A 20,187-nucleotide genomic window follows, 5' to 3' on the forward strand; every position below is an offset into this window, starting at 1 on the left:
ATTACTGGCGTGTTTGATTAACCTTCACCCCGCTGGGCCCCCTGCCCTGGTCTGTAGCCACAGAGTCTCCCTGCTTCTGCCTTCCAACGGATGCTAGATTGAGCTGGAGCTATAATAACGCTCTTTATTCCTTGTGCTTTGTTAGAGGCCAACAGGATCTACTCGCATGCCAGTCAAATGGTGGCCAAGTCCGTAATAAAAACCTTGGGTAGGTTCCAACTCGGCTAAACCTTCATTTGCTCCAGAAATAAATTCCAGGACGTTACCTGCTCCATCCCGGCGCCCTTCCGCGCAGCCCGCCTGTCTGGCAGCAGGGAAATGTCAGGACAGAGCGGACGAGAAATTCCCACTAGAACCGCGTTATCACATTTTAATATGAGTCTCGCCCCAGCCTCTCTGCTTCTAATTGCTTTGCAGCCATTGTTTTCCTGCTTTCGCTTGATGAACCCAGCATCTGGCGCGATTCTGAAAAGTACCACAGACAGCTGTGTGCAAAATTAAAAAAAAAGGATTAGAACACATTTTTTTGGAAAGTTCAAAGTCAGAATTTTTTTTTAAATTTCATAGTCTGCGGGGCACCTTCCTTCTTTTCAGTACTGTGATTGAGAGTGTCAGGGACATGATCCTGAATATTGATCACCTAAAGTTATTGTAAAATGGAGGATTGCTATTTTCTCAGAATCAAAGGGTTTTTGATGAAACTTACCAATAGCTTGAGGAACTGTTTTGCTCTGGAACTTTTTCAAACCAACTATGAACTTTTCCGATACTTTTGCATTTTCTTAAAGTCGTCAGTGTATCCAATCTCAGTGAGTAGTAATACTTAAAAGAGATTGAAATAGTGAACGGCAATCACTAGTTTCACAAATTTTAGTGTTCCAGGTTTTATTTTATCTTAATGTATTTCAAGTCTATCTAAAGCTTTCTTTTAAAGGCTCTCGTTAAAAGCCCACTTTAGGGGAAAACAAATCTTATTCTTTTTTTTTTTTCCTAAAGCTTTCCTGGACTCTGGTAAGTTACAATACTTTATAGTACTCTTGATAATGCGACGCGGTATTATTATATACTTCAGTGTGTGAAGCGTTTGTAGCTGCGAACATATCCTCAGTGGTACCGAATTATAGGTAATCACGTGGCCGTTTCCTTCGCACAAATGTGAAATGTGCTGTTCAGAGTGGGGCCCTCTAGTTCAGGGCTCAGCAGGTGCTAGCCAAAATCCACAAGAGGCAGGAAATGATTGTGAATTGGCAGAAACGAATGAAACCGTGAGAGCAGAATTACTTACCCAAGGAGAAGTAAAGAATCCGTATCAGAGAATCCGTGGAGGTACAGCAACGTGTGCAGAAGAGAAAAATAACTGGCGCCCAAACGAAGTCTGTACGGGGCTGAAACACCAAATCTTTTCAGTTCTGCTCATGGTGCTGTGGTCACATCCCAGCCTGTGGCCACTTCTGCGTGCCCTCCTCTCCTGGATGACAGGTAGGACAGCTGCGCGTAGCTTATTCAGAAGAGAAAATTGTCTGTGTTCCTCAACAGTGAGGAGCTGCACGAGACAAAAATCTTTCCTCATCTGCTTGGAAGTAAATGTGAGCAAAAGTCAAGTCAATCCCATCTTCCTGCCCCCAGCTTTGCCCTTTCTCTCACACGCTTTTTTGGGAGGCTGAGAGAGGAGCACTTGGATCAACACTGAGCTCATAGTGTCCCAGAAACTGCTGTGTGGGTGAGAGGGACAACTGGTCTACCCAAGGTCCTGCAGGCAGTTTAGGAGAACAACAGGAATCAGCGAGACAGAGAAGACCTGGCAGGAGACCTTAGGAAACCCAGGAAAACCAAGAAATGTTAGGACTGGGGTGAAGAAGTGGGCCGGAGATTTAGCTCAGTGGTTCTGCCACCTGCCTTGCAAGCACAAGGTCCTGAGTTCAATCCCCGGTTCCAAAAAAAAGAAAGATGGAAGCGATTGTCTCAAGCTTTTCTAGCATTTTTACCTGTGCCAGGATTCTGCAAAAAGACAAGAGGAATTTTATTAACTCTGGGAATTGGCCGAAATGCACACTTAATTTTTTCAGGATATTTGGACTAAACCAGCTCTCATGCCTGGGAGGAAAATTGTCTTAAAACATAAATGATCTCTTCTTTGGAGATCTTTTAGTAGCACATATTTTTCAGAGTAACAGCTTTATTGAGATATAATTCACATACCATAAAATTCATTCTTTCAAAGCGTACAAGTCAATGGTTTTAGCGTCGTCACTACCTGATTTCAGAGCATTTCCTTCACCTCAGTGAGAAACCAGGCCCCCATCCGTTCTGGGCTGCTCTCTACGGCTGTACCTCACTGTCTCGTTCCAAGCTGGTTGGGGATTAGCTGTAGCACACAGTGCTTAGGCATAGTAGGCAGTGAGAAAACGTCCCATGCCTTTATAATAACGATACGGCAAAGACACTTCTTTCCCTTGTAATTTCCACCCAAATTATCTTATTGGTTCACCGTCAGTTTCCTTATATGCCATTTGAAAAGAAGAAAGCCAGAAAAAACAAAACCTAATCCCAAATAGGTATTACTTTAACACAGAGGAAATCCGAATGGAAAAGTTCTTTTATTGAGCCTTTTTTTCTGGAGACAGGGTCTCACTATGTAGCCCAGCCTGGCCTCGAACTCGTGGAGATCCTCCTGCCTCAGCTTCCCAGGTGCTGAGATTACAGGCGTGCGCCACCATACCTGGCCTTTAATGAGCTCTTAAAAGAGTTCTTTTAATATAATTGGACAACGTGAAAAAAGGCTTGTTTTTATTTTACAATAAGAATATTGTTTTATTTTTATTACTTGTTTTACAGTGAGAGTTTTACATAGAATTACCTTAATAAGGGCCGAGGATTTAGCTCAATGGTTCTTTCACCTACCTTGCAAGTGCAAGGTCCCAAGTAACGAATGTAGGGATCAGATATTTAAAAGCTGATATTGATTAACTATTTTAAATAAAAATAGCAGTTTGCCCTTTAAATTTAATGGCAAGATCACTTTAAGTCATGAGGCCAGCCAATTGCCCTCTTCTTGCCTCAGTTTCCCCTTTTACAGAATGAGTTCATCACAGTTTTAGTTTAATAAATCAAAAATTCAGCTGAACATTTAGCTCAGTGGTGCCACTGCCTGCCTTGTAAGGGCAAGGTCCTGAGTTCGATCCCTGGTACAAAAAAAGAAAACAAAAACAACAAGAATTCACTTACAAGATCTAATGTTTATAATTCAAAGTCTGCCACTGCAAAGCATATTCATGAGTACCAGAGAGAAGTCCCTAGTGTGGACCCCGGAGTCCAAAATAAATGGCACAAGATTAAAAATATAGGACAGACCATAGACATATTATAAACAGGTGAGACAAAGTCATGTTTTGTGTGCTCATTCGTTACATGTGGGGTGGTGGTAAATATAGACCAGCAGAATTTCTCACAAGCTTGACGATTCTTTGAGTTTCTGCGTGGTTGGTGGACAAGGATTCTGAGAAAAATCATTCCGTACATCTCACTACAAAAAAACCCCTGCTTTGTGAATCTTAAAATTCTCACTTTGCAATTGCAAACCATTTCAGAGTAAATCGATGCCTTAAAAAAAAAAAAAAAAAACCACTTGGCAAAAGCAAACACTGCAGAGCGAATTTTTAAATGTTATTAGGAAGCCATATTGATTACAAATTTTAAAAGATCGAAAAAGCTTTTTCATGAGTGAGTTTGTGTATACCCAAGTTAAGCCATAAAAATGTACATCTTTGAAAAATTAGGGATTTGGAAACTGATGATGTTATTAAGAAATTGTGTTAGGTGCACCAATGGTGTTAAATGGTATTATAGTCCGGATTTTTAAAAAAAGACTCCTTAGGTGATATTTGAGGGTAAAATCTGATAAATAATATGGGAGAGGAGAAACAGTGGATTGGAAATGAAGCCAAATTGATCATATATTGACATTTGACACCGAATGATGTATTCTTGGGGTTTTATTACTGTGGTTCAGTCTTCACCTTTTTTTTTTTTGTACTGGGAATCGAACTCGGGTCCTTGTGCTTGCGAGGCAGGTGGCGGAATCACTGAGCTAAATCCCTGGCCCAGGGTTTATGACCCTGATTTATCTGCTTTTGTACATGTCTAAAATTCTTCATAATGCAGACATAAAGGAAAAAGGAATTCAGGTGAAGCTGGATTTAAAAGCCTGAGATTATTTCATTGCTTTCTTGAGCCCTCATACGTTAGAGCGTACGATACGATACTGTATGTATCTGGATACAAAAATACATTGAATGGTGAGTTGGTTTTTAGAATTGTTGTCTCAAGTTGACGTTTTATGCTGGAAAGAGCACGGGCTTTGAATCAGACCTGAATAGGAGTTTCAGTTCCTCTTTCTGGACCTTTGTCCAGTGGCCTCTGACGTGACCTCCTAACCTGTAGCTTCCTCATCTCTAACCCCCTGCTAACTCAGTCCGCTTCCCGGTGCTGGTGGGTTACTACGGATCACCAGCTCAGGAGGAGCACTTGGCCTGAGACAGTAACTGCGTCACTGACATGGTAACCACGTCCGTTCTCCTGTGCTGGAGAAGGGCAAGGCGAGTGCATGCATGAGCGGGACTTGGGTCCTTATATTTCACGTGTGTTTCCGTAAAGCTCACCCATTCCCCCTGAACCCTGGCGCAGGACCACGCACTTTACATGCGTGCCTTTTTTTTTTTTAAAGTTTGCATTTGTACGGTGCGTGCGTAGAATTTTTATTGGTGAGCACTCCAGAGGTCAGATTTATGAGCTTGTTGCTCTGTGATGTCTGAGACGCTCTGAATAGGGAAAAGCTTGAAGGTTGCTCAACTTTGTAATCCTTACGATCACATATTTGAAGCATAACAGTTATGACAACTACAAGAAGAAAAACATTCAAGCAGCAAAGAAACACCATCTTTACACTTAAAAAAACGAGAAAGGAGAGCGGGAGGGAGAGAGAGAGAGAGAGAGAGAGAGAGGGACCTCTTTGAAGTGGCGGAGAAGTGTTTTTGAATTAATGGAGTGCACAGTGATTTTACTAAGATTTATTTATGAAAATACTCTTTGCAGTCCTGCCAGAAGGTTTTAGCACAGCCATCAGTAGGATGTGTACATAGAAACACAGCCCAAATTTATGACGTGTTTGCACATGCAAGAAAAAAGTCTGCATTTACAATATTTGTAATTTGTTAAGTATCTTTCTATCACTATTTCTGGAATGCTAATGTTTTATAAACACAAGCATTGGATAGGAACTTGGACTATCCCAACTTATACTAGTATTTTTTTTTTTAAAGAAATCCTGCAGCACATTTTCAGTATCTTTTGGAGAATTAATGGGGCGAAATGTTCACAGGACAAAGACCCCTGCCTCTGGCTTCCGCCCAACCTTTAAGCCTCTCCGGCATCGTGCCTGACCCGACTCCCTCTGCCCCCCCCCACTTTTGCTGCATTTTTATCTTCACGAATCTGAGGAGTCCGGATGTACACACTGTTTCCCGAGTTAGCTGCTGACTCTGATACCTTTTCAAATGTTTCCCTTCCGGTACATCTACTGGGCAGGTTTTCTGAGAGTGAAATAGTGCATTTTTCAAAATAAATGTACTAATAGCTTTGCGACTTACTGTCAAAGACAGTAAGATTTGTTTTAATCATGACTTGTTGGGGTTTGTTTGTTTGTTTGTTTGTTTTGGGTACTGAGGATCAAACTCTGGCCCTTGCGCTTGCGAGGCAGGTGGCTGGGCTTAAATCCCCGGCCCCAGTAAGATTTGTTTTAAGGACAAAAGCTCTCACTCTTCTCCTTTTCAAGACTAAAGTTTTCTAAGATTTTAAGCCCTTTCTAAATGTCCTATTATAGACTAGATAAAATATTAAGGCATAAGAAAAAACAAATCCTGATTGTCACACAGGTAAAAAATATCACCGAAATCAGGTGCAACTGCCTTTGGTGCTTTACATGTTGTGTGTGAGAATGCTCACTGTGTCCCTGGAGTGGAAAAGACTCCAAGCACCCTAAATGTCCAGCAGGACATCAGTTATGCTACACCCATGTCCCGTCTTGCTGTGTAGAACGTGGAAACGTAAAAACACGGAAATGTAGACCGGATAACGTTCTGCAGCGACTATTACTAGGTGTGGAAGGGCAACTCGGATAAACAGCGTGCAGATTGCTGCTGTCTGTATGTGTGCGTGTGAGTACATGCGTGTGTTATGTGTGCATTCACACATGCCTCTGTCTAGATTATTTTTGGAAGGACGCAGGTGGCCCTGTTGATAGTTGTAACAGCTCTTGAGGGGAGAGAGAAGTTTCTTTGTTTATATCCTTTGGTACTATACGAATTTTCACCTTGTGCTTGTATTATATGAATTACTCACAATTTTCTTTAAAAAATGAGTGAAAGTAATAATACATTTGTATGTGCTGATGTGGCATAGTTACTGAGACAAACGCATAGGAAGAAAAGCAGGGGGCAGAACAGATCGAGTGCTACCATTTGTTTAATAAGAAAACCAGAAAGAGGGCCAGGGATTTAGCTCAGCAGTTCGGTGGCCTTGCTTGCAAGTACAAGGAACCGAGTTCAATCCCCAGTACCAAAAAAAAAAAGAAAACCAGAAAGTGTCCAAGTGTGGTGGTGTCCATCTGTGATCCAGGAGGGTCCCAAATTCAAGTCCTGCCTGGGTGACTTTACCTGTGTCACCATAACAAATAAAAAGGGCCTGGCATGTAGCTCAGTTGTAGACTGTCCCTGGGTTTGAACCCTGGCACCGGAAGAGGAAGAGAAAAAAGGAGGAGAGGAGGAGATTCATTCTACCTACATCAGGCATCTGTTGTGTGGAAAGATCCTGAGAGGCCCGAGAAACCTCAGGTGCTGACTCTGAGGGAAGGAGAGGAGGGAGGGAAAGCCGGGCGTGGAGGCGCGGACCTGCAATCCCAGCACTTGGAAGCTGAGGCAGGAGGGTTGTGAATTCAAGTCTTGTCTGGGCCACATAGATAATGTGCATCAGGAATTTTTTTGCTCCAACAAAGTTTTAGGTTCCGAACACCAAATATGAAGAGAAAAGTGCAGTTAATGCGAATATAAACTCTTCTGGTTCTTTTGTTTAAAACTGTAGGTGAAAGCTCTGGCCTTGAAGCTTGGTGAATTCGCCTGCATCTGAAGGCTAATTAGTAAGACCCTACTGGAAAGAAGGGATTTTTCATTCCCCCTCCCATCGGGGCATACTTCTCCCGGAAACTTTTTCATCAGACTGGCTGAAGCACCACTCACGTGAGACAGAGGCCGCTTAGGGACAGGCACAGGAATTTCACTAGTTTGTTTGTTTTGGTTTTTTTGTACCGGGGATCGAACTCAGGACCTTGCGCTTGCAAGGCAGGCGGCAAAACCACTGAGCTAAATCCCCGGCCTGGGAAAAGGAATTTGATAACTTGACAAATAAAGCTTCCCGTCACTCTGACTCTAAGGACCAAATAGCAGCAGGACTGGTCGTGTGATGCCCACCTTCCCTGTCAGCTGACATGACTTTAACGCCTGCCACCCTGCGAAACTTACTGATTGCAATTCGTCACTACAGGGTGTTTTCTTAAACTCAAGAGTGTTACCTCTTGCTCTGAAGATTTATATGCTTTACTTGTGTTAATCAGGCCTCGGCATAAAGGAAAAATAAAGTTTAAAAAGAAGAAGATATTGGCCGGGTATGGTAGCATATGCCTGTAATCCTAGTACTCAGGAGGCTGAGGCAGGAGGATCACCACAATTTGGAAGCCAGCCTGGGTTCCACAGTAAGTTCCAGGCCAGCCTGAACTACATTGTGAGACCCTGTCTAGATAAATAAATAAACAAATGTGGCAAAGTTTGCTACAGTGTTATATTTTTCAAAGGATTTTCCTACTCTGAGACTTAAATCTTAACGCCACCAGAAAGGAAATGCATTCTTTAACCAAGCCAGGTCCAGCTATATTTAGGTAGGGAACACCTTGATCCAGCTCTGACGAAACAGGGTCAAAATACCCAGGATCCAGCAGAAGCAAAGAAGAAGTGCTGGGGGAAAGTTCAACATATTGATCTGACCAAGCATGAAGTAGTTGTATTAAAGTGTGTAAGCATGAAATCCATGCCAAAAAGTGGTGTTTTAGAAATCGCTAACATAAACTTGAACTGGGGATTGAAGGACCACTTTCTACTTGTCCACATTTGGCTTGGTCTGGCAGTGCCAGCCTTGTGTCTGGCATGACTATTACTGTTACCATTGCTGAAATAATTTACATTTTGATTTCAGACTTACTCTGCTGAAGTAGAAAAATACTAATTAACACTATAAATTCAGGTCATGGGCTGTTGTTCAGTGGGCTTTGCCTGTGAATCTTGATTGCGATTTACAAAGCAGTCAGATCCAGGGCCTGCTCAGCTCAGTGGGTTAGAAAAGAGCTTGGTGATCCAATGGAGCAGAGCCACACCTAGCCGGCCACGTCAGAGTCACTGCTGTGACTTAGGGTCAATCTTTTCATCTCTAGGCCTCAGTACTTTCCTCTGCATCTTTAGGATAATAACACACACTGAGATTGTCTTGAGGACTCTGTGAGGTCCTACATGAAAAGACCTAATCCAGAGCCTACACCCAGTAAGAGTTCAGCCAGCTTTCAATATTCCTATCGTTAGCCGGGTGTGGTGGCGCCATCATCCCAGCACTCAGGAGGCTGAGGCAGGAGGATCACCGTGAGTTTGTGGCCAGCCTGGACTACACAGCAAGACCTTGTCTAAAAAGATTTTTTCTGTTATTATTATAACTGACTTTCTCCTGCAAGTCACAACATGCTGCAAATTCAGTGGAATAGCTTCCTCATAAAAATCTAGGACTGAGAACACTGTGGTCCAAAGAAAACAGGACCACTTACCAGTGATTGCAAGGTATAGTTGCAGGGTTGCTTTATGATGAATGCATTCATTTTACAATGTATTTCTCCGCAGACTACCAAATGCCTAGGTTTACATCTTCTGAATTCTGTCAAAATCTCATTACTTTTGAAAATCCTCCAACTCAGCAGGCTCTGTCTTAGCAGCAGTTGAACAGTAACGCCGGTAGATGGAACGTGTTAGTGTAAAGCCGGATGACTGCTGACAGGCTGCGATTTGCTTTATGAAGTGTGCGTTGTCACATACACAGTTACACGGTTTGTGTTCACGGCTGCCGGTCCTCTCCTGTATTAATATCCAGGAGTGGTGCCTTTTTTAAATAATGTCTTTTTAAGTTTTATTTTACTGGTACATTTTACATACACGTGATGACCACATTCATCCTAGGGAATTTGTACCTGTACACGACGGTCCCCTCCCTCCCTTCAACCCCTCTTCCCCTCCTTATTTACAAAAGCTTTGTTTCCATTTTTTTCCTTCTGTTCTCTTTTTCTCCCTCCCTTTCCCCCTTCCCGTTTGACCATTTTCTTCCCGTTTCCCATTGTCAATTATACATTTTGGCCCTTATTTGCACGTTCAGTTGTCCTAATGTGAAACCTGAAAAGGGTTAAAATTCTCAGCGTTTGCCACAGAGGGAAGGGGTGATGCTGCACCCTGCAGCTCACCCTACTGGCCAAAAGGAGGAACTGCACGACGCGGGGCACATTTCTTGAAGGAAGTGGGGAGGAAAAAGAAATTTTCAATTGGCTCCCCTGGGTATTATGCTGTCCAATCTACCAGTGACAGATGTCGTTCATCTGAGAATATTATTAAGCCACACTGCCTTTTGGTGGTTGAATTCACAGGTGGTGTTTTAGCGATTGTACTCTCAGCTCCTCATCAGTTTGGTTTCGTTTCTGATCATTTAGACGCCCCTGCTCTCTGCAGATGCAATTTCTGAAGGCTCTTAAGGAGGCTGCTGTTTTTAGCCTGACTGTGTAGTCAGCAAACGGTATCCCGAGCTACAAAACTGAGTCTTTGGCCCATCGTACTCCTTGTACGTTCAAGATGTAGTTGGGGCAACTTTCTAAAAGAATTGATAAATGGTAACTTTCTTTGCCCGACCTGTCATTTGTTCTGGAGACGTAACGGCGTTCAGTGCTATCACACTCACTGCCAAGGCCTTGGGGCAAAAGAGAATATTTATATATTGAATTATGGGCAGATCTAGGAGGGGAAAAAAAGATGGACAGAGAGTCAGACTATGTAGAGCAGAGAAGAATTCGAGACCTTCGCTCTACAGGGATTAATCGCAGTAACCAACCACCCAAGTCCAAATGGATATTTAGAAATCTGTGAGGGCTCTGGGCTGTTCTGTGGGAAACATCATATATTTCAGGGTGTGTGATTTAAAAAAGAGGGACGGACAGAGCTTTCACTTTGGCGTTGCCCACACGCTGTGTAAGACATTTACACAGGGAAACGTTTGACATAGTCACGACTGAACCTAACATATTTCTCCCGTTGGGAGTGAGACTCAATAACTTAGGTGAGTGGTTATAATAAGGAATGATAAGCTGTCATTTTGCTAATCTTACTGTGATTCAGCTTTGGGAACTGTGTTACTATTAAATTGGCCCGTGAAAATCTGGCAATATTAATGCCATCAAGCATGAAAACTAACTGGATTTGGATCAGGGAGCTTTATTTATAGCACTTTAGTGAGGATTTATTAGTTTAAAGAGGGAGCTGTGTGACTCGTGGGTTCTTAAATATTAAACAGGGCAGGAAATCATGGGTTCCCTTCCAACAGCAATAACAAGAAACAAAAAAAGCTATAGACAATTTTACATTAATTTCCATTTCCTTGTATTTTCCAGAGATACACTGAAACGTAATAGCAAATCTTAGGCAGTTTCTAACCACCCCATACAAACAGTTGCAATTTGAGTAGTCTGTATAACGTAGCTCACAATTAATTAGGAGAAGAAAAGATGGCCACTCCCCCAACATGAAAAACCCATTGAGCTTTTACATGTCAGATAAGCAGTCATATATCTGCATCTTGTATGTTACTTGCCATCCTTGTGTTTTGTTTCTTTCTAGTGCTTAAATTGCTTTCTCTCTCCGTTCATTTCTCCCTCATTTTTTTTTATTTTGGTAAAACTGTCATTATGCCTCGTTTTTCTCCCTAATGGGTACCTGCAAGTTCAAGTTTATTGTGAATCAAAACAGTTACAAGGGGAAAACATTATGTTTCATTGGCCCCCTGTTTTATTTGGAACTGAATTAGTGAAAGTTTTTAGCGGTTTAATTCACTTCTCCATAAAGTTTAAGTAAGCACGAACAGCTGGTTGAATCCGTGGTAGGAAAAAAAAAAAAAAGGCCAAGTTCTAGTGGCCAACGTATTGTTTCGGAATTAAGGGGGAAACTCATTAACTGTTAATGAAAACGCAGGGAATAAAAACAAATAGCACAGTAACCCCAGCAAAATAATTACCTTACACCTGACACAAGACCGCTTTATCTTTCCGCTCCAACCCTCAGAAATTCCCAACTTATCACTCTGCGGAGCAGGAATGAAATTGAGTTTGACTCTCGGGAAAGAACAGTGGGAGAAATCTCCCCATGGGCCGCTCAGCGCCGTGCGGTGGAGAACCTGCCGCCGAATCTACCCAGCGCCCCATCCTTGTGACCCTCGGAATGGAAGCGCACATTCTGTAGCAGGTGACCCCTTGGTGCCGTTCTCCCGGATCTTATCTAGAAATTCGGAGTGAGAGGCTGAAGGCGGCGGCGGCCGGGCCCTAACTAGAGCTGCTGAGTCGCTGTGGTTTGTGATCCCTTCCGTCCGCTCTCAGCCGGCTTCAGGCGCGGCTGATTCCGGAGAACACGCGCTCCATTCTGTTCCGAGGGAAAGACGATGCTCGCAGCTTGAGCAAATCCAGTGACCGCGGTCATTGCCGGTTCTGCGATAAAACTTCTCACCCGTGCAACTTGAGTAGTTGTCAGCGCTTTAATGACACGGGGGTCTCTTTATCCGGTGGCGTGGGCCCAGGGGCGCCCGGCCACTCGATAGGGCGGTAGCGTCGCTCCTGACGTGGGCTTCGTCCTTGGCCCATTTGCAGTGCTTTCCCCCAGCACCGGCGCCCGCAGCGCTGACCCAGGCTCTGTGCTGCTGCCTGGCCTCGTATCCCTTCCTTGCTGCTCACTCTGAGCCGTGACGGCGAACCTTTCAGAGCTGTCCATGATGCCAAACAGCCGGCTGTGGCACACGTGCCACAGGTTCGCCACTGCTGCTCTCTGGGGACACAGCTGCCGCCCGGAGCAGGTCAGCCATTGAGCGCCCACCTTGGGCCGCTGCTCAGTGACCGTGGACCGCGTGGGGGTGGCTTTTCTATCTGAAGTCAGTAGATGGGGTGCTGGATCCAGGCAGGGCTTTGGGGTGAGACCTTGAAGACAGCAGCTGTCAGTGAGTGCGGTGTGATGTTCTCCATGGAACAGGAAAGGAAAGGTACAGAGAAACTTAGGAAAAGCAAATAAAGCTTGTAGTTCAGCGAAGAGCGACATAGCAATGTTAATTTCTTGGCTTGGGGGCAGAGATGTGCTTTAGGTATGGAAGAAGACGACTTTGGGCAAGACTGGCTGTGAAGTTTACAGGAATTCTCTGCCCTTTCTTTGCAACACTGATACAGACCTAAAAATTATTCCAAAATAAAGAGTTCACTTTTAAAAAACACAGCAGAGGGCTGGGAATTTAGCTTTGTGGCACCGCGCCTGCCTTGCAAGCACAAGGTCCTGAGTTCAATCCCCGGTACCAAAAATAAAAATAAAAACACAACACAGTGAACAAAAACCTTCCTAACCTATACATTTTTTAAAAGCTTAAATGCTAGAATATATGAGTCAGCTGTGTTTTGGGTTTGTGTAGCAGATGTGTCTTTGAGTGGTAGTTGATGAGCAATATTCAGTATCTATGAACTGTAGAAGTCAGGTTTTACATGGCAATCCAAACCATTTTCTTCTTCGTAAAAGGGTTTTTAGTTGGCTCGAAATATAAATTCCTTTCTCATCTTGCAGCTCATGTTGAGGTTTCCAACCCAGAAGTCCCTTTACAATGTGTTGATGGTTTAATTTCAGTGGATTTGCACCGATGGGAAATTTGAGCATTTTTAACCCTCAGTCTAAGATCTGAGCATTTTTTTCCTGGTTATTATGGAAAGTGCGCAGAGATGCCTTAAGCCTAACTACAAGCTTTGTAATCACCATAGCATTTCCTCTGACTTCAGCCTGTGACTGTTGTGTGAGGTTTAAAGCATTTTTTTTTTTTTTTTTTTTCAACAATAAACGCTACGGTTTATATCTAAACTCCCTGCCCTGTAGGTGTTGGACTCAGTTCTGGAGTCTCCCTCCCATCGAGTGTTTGAGGAAACGTCGAGATGTAACTGCCTAATTTATGGACGAGGAAGGACACAGCGGTTCTCGGCTTTATCATTTTATATCCTCCCTACCCTTCCAATTTAATTGTAGGAAATAAACCTCTAAAGTGAGGCAATAGAGATTCTATGAGAAGGCTCTTCGCTTTCACAGCTCCCTAGTCGAGAGCCAGGGCCAAAACGCTACAGTGTTTACTGATTTAGCAGTGGCGATTTCCTTTGGAAATGAGGATCCGAGATAATACTCGGTTCGGCTGAAAAATCCCTTCTTTGTGTTTGTGAGATGAAGGAAACAGCTGTTGTGCTCTTTTACCAGCAGACTGTACCTCGGCTCGGGGGATTCGAAGGAGAGCCATCTGCAGTGCCCTCCCTCGCTTCCGGTTTCCAAATCAGCTGACATCTTCGGCCCGAGCCTTTTAAAGTATCATCATATCATTGGCCACTTCTCCAAAATACAATTCAATGTAGGTTGAAAACACCCAAAAGGGATTAGCATTATTTTAATTGCATAATTTGGTATTGTGTATACATTACCTTTTATCCAAGCCATTTTGCAGAGCAAATATTACCTTCTTAGTGCTTTTAGAATTCCTCAGGGGTTGCTTGCCTAGGCTGTAAACTAGAATTACAAAGAGAACTTTATTAAGCTTGCAAAACAAGTAGTGATTTAAATAGGAATTGAATCCAGCTAGGGCTGGATCCTCTCTGGCTCCCTTACAAGCCTCTTATCTTTCAGAGGAGGGCACATTGACCTGGCCGCTTTGCATTACGTACAGATTAACCCCTTGCGTTATTCCTTCTCTTTCCTCTGGAAACAGGCAGAACGCGGTGCTGGGTAAAGACTGTAACTAGTGGAGACAGCGTATAGATAAATACAAATTGACATCACTGTTTGCAACCTAAACACGATGGAGAAATTTCCCCCTGGTGGCAAGGGGTCCCCCCACCCTAACCTAACAGTGTCTTAGATCTACTGGGAGAATTCACTCGCGTGGAAACTGCCACCCGGGTCAGTCGGTTCTTGAACACGAGTCAGTGAAGGGCAGCCACCTTGACTGCAAAGACGCATCTCTGGCGTGTGTGCGAATCGCCAAAGAAAGCGCCAGACATCTTGGTGAAGGCGTCCAAAGGGTGACCTCGTTTTCTCTCTTGCCCCTCAGGAGGAAAGCTTGGACAAGAGAGCTCTGAGGACAGTCACAGCAGCACTCACGGCCCGTCTTTCCTGTCAGATGCCCCCTTGTTGGCAGATTATCAAGAAGAGGGTGAGTGAGGGCCCCGTTCCTGGATCGGGGTGCCCGCTCCGGCCCCTTTGGTCCTGCGGCCTCTGCCTTGGCGGGGTGCGCCCGGCATCTCCGGTGGGAGGTCGGCCTGGGCGGTCACTCTCTTGCCAAGGACAACCGTTTGTTTCGTGGTAGTGCGGACCCTACTGGGTAATTCAATACTCCTGAAGTTAATGTATTTAGGGAAACACTAATTCCGTACTGGAGCAGGAAGACATCATTATTGATCTTTTTATAATAGTGGTAGCTCAGAAGCAAGGAGGGCGTTTGGAGATTGCAGGAGCCGGCTCGCCTTTCCTGTGGACGCCGTGGCTTCAGTGTGGTGCGGGAGAGGGAGAGCTCGTCTGTCACCATAACCGATCATTACTGTGTCCCTGCTCCTGGGAGACCCCTGGGCCCACGGGAGAGGGCATTTCGCCCGTGCGTCTAACTGAGGCCCTGACCATACGGATGTTGTTCAAAGGGAGGGGAAGGCTGTGAGAACTGTAATGCACGTCCCGGTGCGTCGCTCTTACTTGAATTTTGGGAAATGGGATGAGTTAAATAATCCAAGTGCTGGGCCCCGGGATGTAGCTCAGCGGCACCGCGCCTGCCTGGCAGGCACAAGGTCCTGAGTTCGATTCCCGGTACCAGGGGAAAAAAACAATTCAACAGCTGTGGATGTTATTTTACACTAACAAAACAATGCAAAATAGACGTGAGTCTTTCGGATAAGGTACATGAATGTAGAGATTCGGGCCTGGTCGGTGCCAGTTTCCGGCTCAGGTGCACAGCTCCCGGGACGGGAGGTCCTGTAGCGGCGCCACTCAGCAGACGGCCCCGTCGTTATCCTGGTGTTTTTGTCACGCTCTCGTGGGCCTTCCCAGAGGAGGGGAAGCGTTGAGGTGCTGCTCAGCTAAATACCAAATTGAAAATGCACCTTAAAGGTTAAGAATAAAGTTGGCAAGTTATTTCTTGGTTTTCTTTATTAATCTGGAATCTTTCCATTTCTGTTTTCCTCCAAATTCCGAGAGTTTGTGATCCCTGTTTCCTCTCTCTCCTTTAGTCTGCACGTTCATTGCTATTTCGTTAAGCCCCCCCCTTATTTTGTGGTACCGGGGGATCGAACTCAGGACCTTGGGGTTGCAAGGAAGGGAAGGCACCACTGAGCTAAGTTCAGCCCTTTTGCTGGGTCGTATTTCCTCCCTTCCGTTGAACTGTCACCTCCTTTCAGAACAGTGGATCACATGGCACAGAAACACTTTATTTCACTAGGGCTTTGCGTGGTAGCAAAGTTAGCAAAACCCATGTGTTCTACATTGGGCCTGGTGGTGGAAGCTCTCTATGGGCTCAGGCATTAAACCAAAAGCACTCTCTGAATGGAAAGGTTAATAATTACCTCGGTGGGTGATTAATAATTGTAGAAAATTAACGTTGCACAACATAAAGAAACTAACCTACCCTTTGGCTTTGATTAATCTAGTGCTGGCCGGTGTTAGAACAATGGAGCCCCATTAACCCCCCGCGTCCCCACCGAACATGGGTCTGTCTGGGTCTCGGGGAGACCCTGGGGCCCTCCCTGGGAAACCCTTTGTGACGTTCTAGCCCTCCCAGTTTTTGGGGTTTTTCAGCCTGCAGTAGAGGAAAAACTTCCAGTTAGGTGTGAAGGTGTCAGTGAACACACGACACGGACGTAAGGATCAGGAAAATAAATATTTATATTCAAAACCTATGTACAAATACAGTTTATATGAGTTTTTAAAACAGCAGTCTGAGTCCATTCTGTATTACAAGGAGAAATGGACTGAACTCTTCCTTAAGAGCTGGTACCTATGTAAATTAAAACCTGTTTTGTTTTGTTTTGTTTTGTTTTTAGTAATGGGGATTGAACCCTGACTTGTACACTGCACTACAACCCCATCTGTTTCTATTTATTTTTTTACTTATTATTTTTTATCTGTTTCATTATGATCCAGGGCCTGAGTTACTAAATTGCCCAGGCTGGGTTCAAACTTGTGATCCTGCTGCCTCCCAGAGTGCTGGGATCACAGGCCTGTGCCACTACACTGGGCCATAAATTAAAACTTAAAGCTAGCATGTCTCACACAGCTGGGCATGGTGGTGCACATCTGCAGTCCCAGCACTCAGGAGGCTGAGGCAGGAGGATCACCATGAGTTTGAGGCCAGCCTGGGCTTCACAGTGAGACCCTGTCTCAATCTAAAGTAACCAAATGAGTCTATTTACCATAGGGTCACGTAATGATGACCAAATTTCTTCAGAGTATCAGATCTAGCACCGTGCCAGGTGCCCAAGCCACAACAGGCAAAATAAATGTTTGTTTCCTTCCCTCAAAATTAAAGAGGATATGAACTTCCTGTGAAATTAAAGTGAGGGTTATAAAGGCATTGACACTTAAAGTAAGCTTTATCTCCTGTTTAATTAGATTTGCCTTTATAGAGAACAATATGCTGTAGGTTTATTTTTTTAAAGTCAGGGCCTCCCTCTCTCGTCCGGGCAAGCAGCCCAGGCTGGCTTCAAACTCTTAGCGATCCTCCTGCCTCAGCCTCCTGGGAAACAGCACGCCCGGTTCCCGTCCTGGTGAAGTTCACTGTTTCACTGGGGAAGCTAAATCGATAGGCGATTACTAAATAGGGATCACTGAGCAGATAGGCGAACAAATCCAGTCGGTGTCTTCATCGCGGGGGGATTGCTGAGGCAGGTCTTCAGCGAGGAAACAGTGCCCTTTCATTTCTCCGTAGTGTTATCCTCACTAGAAAATGTTCAAAGATTTCAGTTCTGCGGTCTCCCACCCCCAGCCGGAACAGCGTGCTAAGTGTACAGTTCTGAAAGGTCACGCGGTCTGCCCTCCCGCCCCCGACTTTAATGACAAGAAGCAAAAACCGTGTCGTGTTTGGGTCGCGCCTCTGTGGAAACCACAAAGAGACAGAGAAGAATAGCGAATCCCAGCCAGGTGCGCCGCATAAAGTGGAGACCCTGGTTACAGGGCCAGCCGTGCGTGGCAGCTCCCCAGCGCGGCCCCACCCTCCCCGGCGAATGCCCAGGCCCCGAGGTCGCTGTGTCCCACACCAGGACCCTCATGGGGACCCTCAGGACCCCGGAACCCGGAGGGCCCCTCGCAAACAAGGAGCTATACTTAGGTTTCTAAACTAAAAGTACAGCTTCTACCCTTGTTGAAGGAGAAAACAAGATTTAGTAGAAAAAAAATTGCACACAATCACTGTATAAAAGCCAGACAATTATGAAGCCCGAGGTCTGCTTGTTTTCAGGGTCCAGAATGTACAGTGGATTTTAGGGCGTCTGTAATCTTATTTCTGTTTTCTTTTTATCTTATTTCTTTAATATAATGAAGAGTCCCCGTCTGCCTGCGCTTTTTTAGAAGTTGGGCTGGGGAGAATAATTGTTTCTAGAAAGAGTACAGTGACGCCTTCAGGAGGAAAGAGGAGTGAAATTGTTTCAGAAGAAACCTGGCGTCTGCAATGCTGTGCTCCTCATTACAAACATTCACCTCAACTGAAAAAGGGGGATGTGGACGGGGGAATCCGGAAAGACACGGAAACGTAGGCAGAGCTTTTTATGATAGGCTGTCGAAGGTTAGACAAGGTTTTATTCTCCAGCAAAGTGAGAAACAAACTGGAAAAGTAAGGACCTAATACCGTTGCAAAATGAGTAATTAGGGCTGGGGATTTAGCTCAGTGGCGCTGCCGCCTGCCTCACAAGCACAAGGTCCTGAGTTCGATCCCCAGTATAGATAGATAGATAGATAGATAGATAGATAGATAGATAGATAGATGTAATTGAAAAAATTGCTATGGATAAACTTACAATATAATTACTAATTTAAAAGAGCTTACAGACCTAGAAAGAATATTCTATCATTAAAGAGAACCTGGGGGGGGGGTTAACAGCATCATTTGTAGCACATTTTCTTTTTACATTTTTCTACCTTCATTTTAGTTCTGAAATATGTCAGTTTGGAATTTCAGATGATGACTAACAGGGATGTGGCAACAATTCTCAGACTGATCCCTGCTGGGGCAGGAGGAGGGTGATGTCCCCCGGCCTGCTTTGGTTGGATACTGTGGTTTTCTATTTTTTAATCATGGAAAGAAGATGCCAGGCTGGAATGCATTTTGAATGAGCTATTTTAGTATTGGGAAATGAAAACTAAGGGGTGTTTACCGAGCACACCGTTGCGGCTGACATTCACGGTGGTAATAAACTCTACTGCGCCCACGTCAGAGGCACAGCCTCTGGGGTGGGCGGGGCTGGTGAAAGTGCTTTTCTGGGGGTCATCGCAGGGAATTCGCCAGCGTCCTTGCTGGTGTCCCCATTTTATAGGTAAGGAAAAATAAGGTCTAGAGAAACAAAGTGACTGGCCACAGATGACGCAGCTAGTCATGTGCAAGATCAGGGTCCCAGGGGGCTCTCAGACCGCTCCTTTGCAGAGTTCGCTTAGTCCTGTGTGTGCTCTCACCTTCCCAGGCACGTTCTCCTCAGCAGTGATTCTCCGCTGAATGAACTATCAGTTTTTAATAAATGTGTCCCGAGCTAAAAATTCTCCTCTAACGACTACTTCACAGCGCCCCGCATCATTTACTTATACTGCTTTTATTAGAATTCATAGTTCTGCTAGGCGAGGTGTCACACACCTGTCATCCGAGCACTCGGGAGGCTGAGGCAGGAGGATCACTGTGAGTTTAAGCCCAGCCTGGGCCACATAGTGAGTTCAAGGCCAGCCTGAACTACATGGCGAGACCCTGTCTAAAAACACAAAAATTATAATTTTATTCTGTTTCACAATCTTTACGAAATCCTTTTTAACCTGTGTTACTGAGGAGCATTTTGGAGTTTTTGTTTTGCTTTGTTTTGTTTATTTTTTATGTGTTTTGCTGTAGTTTCGAGGAACTTTTAAACCTGCTTTCCTACTGTTAATTTCTAACGTTATCCCATTGTGATAAAAACCACAGCCTGCATTATTATGAATCTTTGGGTTTTGTTGAGACTTCCTGTGTGGCCGAGTAATGATTACTTTATATTTAAGTACTAGGTGTGCTCCCGAAATATTTATTGAATCCTCTTGCTGTGCTTATAAACAGTGCCCTTCAGGTCTGTTATTATCCAAGGACTTCTTTCATCTGTTGAGGAGGTCGTGTCAAAATCTCCGGCTGGAGTTGTCAACGTCTTCATTCTTGTGTGTTCTGTTCGATGTACGTTCTCAAGGCCGTATTCTGAGGTACCCGGGAAGAGCTCTGTTCATGAAGTTGGTGTTGTCGTCTGACCCTCAGCGAGCACCCCCGGAAAGTTGAGACAGCCAGTGTGGAAAGGGCTCACGCCCAAGCCAGCCCGACAGCCCTGCCCTTGGGAGTGGTGAGGCCCCGAGTCAGTGTACGGATGGTTATGGTCCCCACCTTTCCCAGTGCTCAGCCACGTGTGTGAATTAATCGCGCAGGGATCAGAGGTAAATGGCCTCACTGATCAGGATAAATCTTGGGCGAAATCCTGGTGGCAAAAATGTGCAGAGCTAGCTCTCTCGGGGTGTTAGAAAGCTGTGACCGCTCGTC

General features: G+C 44.7%; 1 protein-coding gene across 1 annotated transcript in view; it reads left to right on the forward strand.

Annotated features, from left to right (window-relative positions):
* The window catches only part of Skap1 (src kinase associated phosphoprotein 1), a 231,336-nt gene that overhangs the window by 61,683 nt on the left and 149,466 nt on the right, over positions 1-20,187 (forward strand). The window contains exon 5 of the mRNA XM_010620111.2: positions 14,506-14,607. Within this exon, the coding sequence (XP_010618413.1) occupies positions 14,506-14,607 (102 nt within the window). The remainder of the gene's footprint in view (positions 1-14,505; positions 14,608-20,187) is intronic.

This window comes from Fukomys damarensis, unplaced genomic scaffold (assembly GCF_012274545.1).
Source record: "Fukomys damarensis isolate Sample0158 unplaced genomic scaffold, DMR_v1.0_HiC HiC_scaffold_13, whole genome shotgun sequence".
Lineage (NCBI taxonomy): Eukaryota > Metazoa > Chordata > Mammalia > Rodentia > Bathyergidae > Fukomys > Fukomys damarensis.